The following is a 10412-nucleotide window of genomic DNA, read 5'->3' on the forward strand; positions in this document are numbered from 1 at the left end:
TACCTAATAAAGTGGCCAGTGAGTTTCAGCCAGATTTTAATTCAAAACATTTTTTCTTTTAATGCTATATAGAGCATTCACTGCCACCAGTATTTGTCATCCTTACAACAACTTTGAGATGTTTTTGTATTTACTGCAGGGCCAAGCTTTGACACCGTCTTTCTACTTTGTCAAGGATTTTTCGTCATCATTGTGGTTCAGTAAGAAATGGGACACGTTGAGCAGAACTGGACAATGTTCACCTTCTCATGTAGGAGCGATATTATTCCTTCTCACCTTCTTCACCATTAAATAGTCTTTAGTAGAAACCTTGACGTACATTCATTAGGGATTTCTCTGCAATCTTTTCTCCAAGAGACATCAATTCACTACATTTCTCAGTTTGATGCAGAATACACATTTATTACAAGTGTTACCCCACGTTCCCAGTGAATGACAAAGACAGCTTGGGCTTTAAGTCACATCTTTATTAAAATGATCCTGAAAATCTAACAAACAGCAGATTTAATTAAAAAAAAAAAAAAAAAAACTGATTCCAGACAGAATGAACAGAACAGCCCCCAAATCGTCACAATACCACATTTCTTTCAAATTCAAATACACAAATCTGTTTTTTGGGTCCAAATGAGCGTTACAATCTAACTGCTCCACGAGTCTGGAAACAAAAAGACAACACAATGTACCCATCTTAGAACCAATTCATCTTCTTTCTTTTTCTTTTTTTTTTAAGTTCTTCCTCTGTCAAAAGAGAGAGGAAAAACCATCACATAGTCTCACTGTGTTAACCTGATAACATTTAGTGGCACGGATTAGTTGGGCAATACAGAAAAACTGCCACTTACAGAGCAATCAAATCTGTTCGATGCATCAAGTGTGCGTGCAATGATGACGAATGGAATATTTCAACAGATCGACAGGGAAGCTAGCTAGATATCTGATACTCGTGACGGCCTCGGCACGAAGCTAAGGACCAAAGTACACTATGAAACAACTTATTTATGAGTGGGAGTCTCCTGGGGGGAGGGGCCAACTTAATACTCATCTCCTGGTGCCTCCATCTTGTAGCCGTTCTCGCTGGAGACGTAGCCGTCGGCCGACGGGACCGACTGCTGGTCCATCATCCCGTCCTGACTGTACTCCTCCATGTGCGGGGGCGCTCCTCCATCATCCTCGTTGGCCATCTCATCTTGAGGGCCCATGTCGTCTCGTAGGGAGCCGTGGCGCTCCTCTCTCCGGTCCCCCCTGTCTCTATCTCCCCTCTCCCTCTTGTGCTCCCTGTCTCTGTCTCGGTCTCCCCTGCGCCTGTCTCTGTCCCTGTGGCTACGCCGTCTGTCTCTGTCCCTTTCTCTGTCCCTGTCCCTCCGCTCCTCCATGCCCTCACCGACCTCTCCTCCTTCGTGCTCCTCCAGCACTCGCTCCCCGGCCTCGGGCGCGCCGTCTCCCTGGCCGATCTCCTCCCCGTCCAGCCCCTTCCCCCTCTCCCTGTCTCGCTTGCGGTCCCGGCTCCTGCTCCTCCTCTTCCTGTCTCGACTCCTCTCCCTACTCCTGCTGTCTCCTCCCGGCGCCGCGCCTCGTTCCCTCTCTCGCTCGCGACGCCGGTTACTAACGGCGACCTCCTCTCCCGCAACGGCCGGCCTCTCCCTCTCCCTCTCCCTTTCCCGAGAACGTGTGCGCCTGCGCCGCTCGCGGGATCGACTGCGGCGCCGCTCGCGGTCCTTGTCGCGGTCGCGTTCCCTGCTGCGCTCTCTCCGCTCCCCACGGTCACGCTCGCTGTAGAGCAGAGAGAAATAAATGAGACGTCTGCACAAAGCCGAGCATCAGCTGACATCAGTCCGAGACTCTGAAAGTACTCACGCTCCCAGGGGACGTTCATCGTAACGAGATGCGTCATCTCGACCAGAGTGCTTGATGTTGACATCAGCTCCACCTCTCCTAGTGCCGCCCAATCCACCTCCTACATAAAGACAACGTAAGAGCAAGTTAAATAACTGCACAGGGCTCCTACACATTTGAAATTTCAAACTTCCATACTTTTTCCAGACCCTAATTTCCAGACTTCTGAAAAATCTAATTTATGGCATTTGACAAAATAGTTGCGTATTGTGTAAATAAATAGTTTGTTTTCGTGATGCTGAATATTACGGAAGAGTATTAGGGCCACTCAAGAGAAAAAACATTTTTTCCATCATCTTAAAGAAAAAAAGTAGAAATTTTGGAAAAAAGTTGACCAGCCCTGGAAATGTATTAAATCATTTTCCATAGGTGCAGGATGTAGGTATCCTGACTGTAAATGAGGCAGAGTTGTCTAAGTGTGCTCATTAAGGATGATCGATCCCTAATTGATGCGATTTTAAATGAACTAAGTCTTTATTCTCATAGATCACCCCTGCACCATATGACTGTATTAAGTCCAGTAAATAGTTGTGATGTAACAATGCATCGCGAAACAGTTAAATCAATACAAATGTGAGACAATTCAAATCAGCGAGATAAAAAATTAATCGCAATTGCTCTTTTTAAACAGCAGAGGGCGCCATCTAGTTTTGAGTTCACTTGATACTTCAGAGTAAGAAAATGTCTCTTTATCCGTTGCGCCTGAAGAAACACTTTTGTATGCATGTTTTGTATGAAATTGACAATAAAGGGGTCTTTGATAATTTGTCTGCAAGCTCAATCATTTTTTTCCTGCTACAGTGTCGTCGCAAGGAAACATTCCTTTTCAGCTCTTTTAAACTTTGCATCTGTGCCTTTGTGTATCCGGCACATTTGTTTTTCTTTTTCTACTTCCATTGTTGGCAGTTCGGGCGCAAGTTAAATGCCTAGAGGAAGACAGGCTACAGAGATGAGGTTTTTGTCTATAAAAATAAAATAAGTAACAGATCTGGGCTGACCCCAAAAAATTCTAATTGAGAATAAGAGCGCCAATAAAACTGCACCTATTACAATATTATGGAAACTGCCAGACTCATAGAACCTCGGGTTACAATATGTAACCAACACTAGCTAATGTAAATGAGGTTATGCAGCAGCGGCCCGTTGCAGACTTCATTTCTTTCACTGTGGAAACTTCAAAGGATACTACATTCAACTCTGAGTTAACATGAGACTGAAAACAGCTTTAAGGACGAATAAAACGCGCTGACCTAGCCTGCGAGGATGCCATCCTTTGACAGTGCGTCCTCGTTCCACGTCCACCAACACCCTCCTGCCGTCGATCTTCTTCCCGTCTGCATGCTTGTAGGCGGCTGGAGAAGAGGAATGGGCAGAGAGGGAAGACAGCGGTGAGATGAGAGCACAGCTGCATCAGTGTGGCCAAGGAAACAAACAGTGCATTATTATACTGACCAGGAGCAGGCGAGGCCGAGATGGCTGCTCTCTGGGCAAAAGCCGAAGGATAATGGGAGTAGACTTCCTTCCACCCGATGAGTGATTGATACGTTACATTTTTACTGCATTGTTTATATACCCAGGGACCAATTCTTATACCGTTTACATTAACAGGTAGTGAAATGTGTAGTGTTGCCATTTTAAGTCGCCTTCAATAACCGTAGGGACTTAAATTTAACTTCTTAACCATTTATCTTCTAAAAAAGTTACGCGTCAAAGTTTGATTAATACACCCATGACGGTGACACAACGGAATACACTTGTACTGCTGTTATTGTGGTCTTAAATCAACTCTTTATTATGGAGTAGCTAGGAGAGCTATTAAAATCCAGGGATGCAAACTCATTAAGGAGTTTGAGAACACGATCTCTCTTTCCCATGTGGGAAGAAAGACACTTACCCAGCTTAAAGTGCCAATTTATGATCAATTTTAGGACAAGGATTTCATAAACATGCTACAAAAGTGATACAGGAAGATATCGGCTCAGGGCTCTTTCTTTCTTTCTTGTACTTTGAGACATTCAGCACATGGCAAGATGATGTCCATTCAAAGTGAGCATTTTTTACATTAGATTAGAGGTAGTTAGTAGGGGTGGGTATTGGCAATGACTTTGCGATACGATACGTATCACGATACTTGAGTTACGATACGATACATTATTGCAATATTATGATATTGCAATATTCTACACAGTTCAAAATGTTGTAGTATTTATGGTTCAAAATGTTAAATACAGCTTAAAATACATGTTGCATATATGTACATCAGATGACAGTGATAATTCATTGGGAAACTTGAAGCGAAAACAATATTAATCCAAATGATCCATTTCCAATTTATTGCACTTGTACAGAAAAAGTGGTCAGCCCAAAACATGACTTTTTCTTTCTTTAAAGATCGATATTAAGACACTTAAAATCGATATTGTATCGAAAGAAAAGGTACTGCGATATTTCTTCCCACCCTAATACTAAGATACTTTATCCCGATGAAAATCTGATCATTTAAAGTATTATTTTCAAGTATCGGTTCATCAAATAACTGAAATCAGATTTTAAGTAGTGTCCCAACTTCTTGGGAAACTGTTGATATAATTGTCTTGTAATCTAAAACAAACCGTGCCACCATGACGTGGCCCTACATTGTTGTGTCGTAGAGACTTAAGACATTCAAGCTTAATGACAACAACATCATGGATGTCAACGGTAAGGACATTTCATCAACAAAAGAGTCTCAAGCATTTGGCGAACGTCCATCCTTGTGTACATTCGCACTTTTGTCCCAAACCTCATCCCATTATACCACAACAATCTCACATGATGGACGGACTTGGTCAAGATCCCGGTGGCCCGTCCTGACTGCTACACTGGTTTCATGTGGTGATGATCCCCGAGAGCAAAACGTGTACATCAAAAGGAGAAGGGGCCTTACCAACCCACCAGGCGTACCATACAGTTGGAGGGCCTTACCAAACTCCCTCGCCATACGTGAACAGATGGTGGTCTTACCATGACCTCTCACTGATGGGCCTTATGAATGTCCCTGCCCCAGTCTTAGAGCCTTACCAAAACACCTCCGCACCAGAATACGGTCACATCAACACCTCTATTGGGGGCCTTACCATAACCCCTCCACTTTCTGTGTTCACCAGGAATGACAACAACCCACAATAGGGCCTTACCAAACCCCTACTAGTCCTAACAAAACTGACCAACTGAAAATGAGTTGAAGTAAATAAATTAAATAAAATGGACTTATCTGCATTACAGGGGGGTTGCACAAACCCAACCAACTTACAGAGAAATTCAATGAAGTCATGTTCCTAGCTCTGGATCTGACCTGGAATATCACACTGGTTCAGTCAGTAACTTATTTACTGACATCCTACATGATAAACTGAAACTGTGGGAACTAGAAAATCTTGTGAATTAATCTGTAAGTCTACAATTAATGAGTATCTACCTAGGTATGTAGTAAATAAAAATGTATGGATCGCCCATTTAGCAAAATTACCAAGAGCGCTGCCCTCATCAGCCTTTTTATATTAAAGCCAGCTCAGAATTACAGAATTTATTTGGCCATGTTTTACAAATGATGCTGCCAGTGTTTGGCCAATGCAGTTGTAGAAAATGTGCAACAGTAAGAATCGACAAGTCAACAGTTAATCGCCAGTTTTCCCATTATATCTTTGAGTAACTTTTTTTCCTAACAGAAGACTGGATCCAACCAATCACCATGTGCCTCCTACTTCTACGTATGAATAGTAATGACCTCGGCTCATTAGAAGAAAGTTTGGCGTCAAAAAAAAAAAGTTAAGTGAGAGTGTCGTTGCTAGGCAACAGTTGCTAAAAGTTTAGCAAGCTAAAGCCTGGTTAATTTATTGGGAAATTTTCCACCAACTTATCAAATACTGCTCTCAACTTATTTACGACGCATAAATCCGACCTTTTTCTTGTGAACACAACCCAGTTTAAAGGCCGCATAAAGAACATAAATGAGATGTTGCGCTTTCCTCATAATAACGACGTGTAGATGTCCGCAATTAAGCAAGCGACGTTAACCAAAAAGCGTCCTCCAACGTAATAAAGTGTCCCACAGTAACACAGCAAATACACCAACTCTTCAATGATGGTGTGGACCATCCACGCAGCTAAACCTTCACCCTAACGGAGGTGGCTTTAACAGAAAGGGCAGAATCACTGGGCAACATTTAATGGACTAGTGGTCAGGGGTGCGTTCAATGGTCAAAGCCTAAAATCCGAGTAGCATAAACTGCACTGAGAGCTCTTAAGGGCCTGCAAGAACATGCTTTACCCATTGAACGTAACTCCTCTTCCCTATGTAGGAGATGGAGGGTGGAAAGAAATCTTACCCATCATACAAACCCATTATACCAACCATATACTGAGCTGTGGTAGTAGGGTGTAGATGTATCATAACCATCATCATCTGCCAGCCAGCTCTGGCCAATAGCCATCACAGATTGGCGGCTGCAGTGGCAATGAGAACAACACACAGTTAATACGTATACTGTTTAGTCCAACATCCCCCCTCAGTTTTCACCCACTTGCTGTCACTACATAGCTGTGATGCAGCAACTCTGGTCTTGAAGAGCTGATGGCACTAATATCCCAGAGTGGCGTCATTGCGTTTGATGGCACCACTTGCTTGTCTAAAAGAGACAGTAATGTGACAACACCACCGGCTTAAAATCTCTGTGGTGACGTCTGACTAATCTCGCCATGACCAGGGTTGAAGACCACCGTTTTAAAAAAAAAAATATTAATAAGTAAAAAGGACAAACAACTTCAATGCCTAGTCGTACACAAGACGGGTTTCAATGCATGTCCCATAAAAACCCCATTCAATGCTTGGTGACCAGTTTGACCTTGTGCTTACCATTACAGTCCAACCAGGAGAGCTGCTCTTCCACAGAGCTACAACGCCTAACAGTTAAAAGAAATGTGCCCTTTGACAGGCAAAGACGTTCAGGTTCACAGATGAAACACACACTTCTACCTCTTGGTCGTCCCACTTTGCCCCTGATGCCCCAAATGAATGAAGCGGTTCCCTTCCTATACCAGACTATTAAGTCAGCGGATGACACGCATCAAAACACAGACACACACACACACATCACACAAGCACCAGACTCTTAATTTCAACATGCACATTGGGTAACACACGTCGTAAGTGGGACGTGTGACGTCTTTGATGCCATTACCATCAAATGTTTTTCCTTTTTTTTTTTTTTTTAATACTTGCCAGGGGGTTAGAGAAAGCAATCACACCCCAAAAAATCATTACAAAAATAGGGCGTTCAAACTGAAGAACCGTCCCAAGATCAGTCTTCAGGAAAATATGATCATATATATGTAGAATTTGTTTGGGTTAGTATACTGGTACTCACAGTGCATGTCCCGTTCATGCTCATACTCAATGAATGCATAGCCGCGAGGTTTCCCCGTCTTCTTGTTGTAGACGATGTAAATCTGGAACAAAGGGGAATGGAGACCCAGTTGGCTGTGGAGTTCATGGCATGAATCACAGCAGCTTACAATAATAAAAAAAAAAAAAGTTTTTCCAAGACCTCGGCACCGAAACCTGGTGTTGTGGTCTGTCAGACGTTTATCGATGGCGTTGTTTCGGTGTAGTAACTATTTCAGTTCCAACAATAAACGTAATTTTTGTGGTCACGTCGTCCTTTTAACGTCTGGTTGGATGCTACAGTATTATATGGCTAAAGTTTTTTCGCAATAAAGCTCTTAGCGTTAGCATCTTTTATTTAGCTACATTTATTGTAACTGAGAACAACTCAAACTAATTGAAACTGAGGGTAATCCACTTTTCCAAATAGCTGTGTTGTATAAAGTACCAAAAGGTCATACTTTACCACAACTATAGTATTTCCCAGTGTTGATTTCTGGCCACATGTCAATGTTCGTGGGCCATTTGTTATTTGGTAGTTTGTGTGGATCATTGTTGAGTCCAATTGTCCTCAATTTGATCTGATAAGCCACATATTTCTCGGTCTCGCTGTGTTTGCTGCTACATTTCGCCACATTTTTGCCACTCGGCCCCAGGCAGAAGTGACGTCAATGCACACCCGCTATAATAACAACCTTCATTTAAATATTGTATTTTGTGTTTATTTGTGTTATCTTTGTCCTATATTTAAATTAGTTTGAGGATCTGAAACATTTAAGTGTGACAAACATGGTGAAACATTAAGAAACCATATTGGTAGTATGTATATTTACCACCACTGTAAATATATAGATATACGCAGCTACACTTACCCGTTTGATGGGGCCGTAGACCTCAAACTCACGACGAAGCTTGGACTCTGTAGTATCGTAGTTCTGCAGCAAAGACAAAATACTATTCAACACAATGAGCTGTAACTGAAATAATCACAAGTTCTTCCAGAGAATTTGGAAAATAAAAATGCAGGATTTAAAATACTGACCACGCGTGCGACAAACAACGTCTTGAAGGCATCCCCTTGAGCATTCGGGTCATTGTGGGGATCCCCTGAAAATAAATTAAAAAAATGGAAAGACGGGTCAGTCAAAGACAATAATATCATTCACGGGGAAAACAAGCTTGTAACTTTTCACCAACTTACAAAGCTTGAGCTCTGTCTCCACTACCGTTTGCCTCCTCTCGATCTTCTCTCGTCTCTGGAAAACAAAGGATATAAAATTGTAAACAATTAATCTGGTAAAGCTCCGCAGGGGAAAAACAACTTGCTATCTTGGGATTATACCGATCTGTCTACAGGCTCGTGGACAACATTACACTGGACAGTCGCCAGGTGTAAACACATATATTTTGAGCTGGTTTAATGCAATGTGAAGGTTTAGGACACGTTTAAGATATCAGAGGGTGCTTCATAACACACATAACAGTTTAAATCCTTCAGACACGTCACCTTTCTCTCCAGACGCTCTTCACGGGTCTCTGCTCTCGTTGGTGGAGGAGCATCTCTAGGGTCCTGATCACAAAAGGAAGATAAATACATTAATAAATCAACGGAAATGTGACATTAAGGGATGGAAAAACACGTGAATGAAAGCAAAAGAGAGACCAAGCACCAACCTCGAAGTGCCTGATGAAGGGTGCAATGCCACTATAGGGTTGGTTGTGATGTTTCTCGTGGGGTAGCTTCTCCAATTGTGGTAGGAAAGGTATGGGGTCCCTCGGAGCAAACAGGGCCAGCAGGTTCGGCGGTAGAAACTGCGTCATCTTTCACCTAATTGCGCATTAAAAAAGAAAAGTTCAGAAAGTTAAATTAACGCAAGGCTGATTCAACCTTTTCGAGAGACAGCGGGCCACGGCCAATAACGGAAGTTCACAGGAGGGCTAGCCTGAGATGCTAACTGTTGTCTCCACGGCTTCTCTTGCTACCCCACTTCCCCAGTTGGTTAAACGACATATATCATTTAAAAACAACACAGACTACGCAGGTGCAAATTGTGCGATAGCCGTATTCACCCTGGTCCTTATCTCTACACAAGATAACGACAATTCAGCTTTAAACTTTAATGATAACGCTAGCATTAGCAAAGAAGCTAGCGATGCTAACAAGGAGCGTGCCTCTTACCTTCTCTCCTCCAGTGTTTGGCAAAATTCAGACCATGGACCAGAGGAAGCAGCGCACGGTACGAGCAGGTTTCGTCGGCCAACGTACCGAAACCGTAATTAAACCAATGATTAAAACACAAATAAAACAACTGAGGAGTATCCACAACGTGTACGGACACGAAGCTCTGAGAGACAGTATGAGTCTCGGCCAGAGTTCTCACAAAAATAAAATGGCGGGATGTCGTAAAACCACGGTAACTGACGTAAAGTGAGGTAAACGCTAGTGTTTTTTATTTATTTGTTTTAAATTGCTTTACATAAAGTATACAAAGAACAGTATACGAGAATAATAACGACATTAAACATAAAAGAGTAAACAAGGCAGGAGTATATTGTGTGAAACGTTTATATTGAGGTAGTTACATATATGAACTGTCTTTTAATTAGATGAATCTCTAATTAAAATAAAAATATTAGTCAACATCCTTCCAACAAACAACAAAATAGTATTTTTTTTAATGTTGCACTTATTTTTGTGAATACTTTTGCCAAAGATAAGGTTATTGGGGAATATCATGTTCCTTCTGTCTTTGGATAATTATGAAAGTCAAACATAAACATAAATCTTGATCAGAGATGATAAATGATAAATCTGCCCAGAGTTCGCCCAGAATCTTTTTGGTGTGAGTACAAAAATACATGTAAAACTGTTTCCGGGTGCATGTCACGAAAAGAGCAGTTGGTGTTGATCTTTTTCATTTTCTGCATACAATGTCTGTCAGGGTAGCGTTTGTGGATGACTTTAAAGGACACTTCCTTAACTTTGTTCCAGCGACATATGGGACTTTGACAATGTCTTGTTGTAAAAGTGGTGACAGCGGATCATTGTAAGTGTAGTGGCTATTTGCCTCAAACTAATAAAGAAGATAATGAAAAA

General features: G+C 42.1%; 1 protein-coding gene across 1 annotated transcript; it reads right to left on the reverse strand.

Moving 5' to 3' along the window:
- Positions 1–446: 446 nt before the first annotated feature.
- On the reverse strand, positions 447–9697 carry snrnp70 (small nuclear ribonucleoprotein 70 (U1)). The gene is made up of 10 exons (XM_047571352.1): positions 9495–9697; positions 8990–9143; positions 8823–8885; positions 8517–8571; positions 8358–8422; positions 8188–8250; positions 7299–7380; positions 3144–3245; positions 1855–1954; positions 447–1770 (listed from the first exon to the last, which is right to left on the reverse strand). Exons 2-10 carry the CDS (start codon positions 9134–9136, stop codon positions 1032–1034), a joined length of 1416 nt encoding a protein of 471 aa, XP_047427308.1. The 5' UTR covers positions 9137–9143; positions 9495–9697; the 3' UTR covers positions 447–1031.
- Between the last annotated feature and the right edge of the window lie 715 nt (positions 9698–10412).

Source organism: Mugil cephalus, chromosome 20 (assembly GCF_022458985.1).
Source record: "Mugil cephalus isolate CIBA_MC_2020 chromosome 20, CIBA_Mcephalus_1.1, whole genome shotgun sequence".
Taxonomy (NCBI): Eukaryota; Metazoa; Chordata; class Actinopteri; order Mugiliformes; family Mugilidae; genus Mugil; species Mugil cephalus.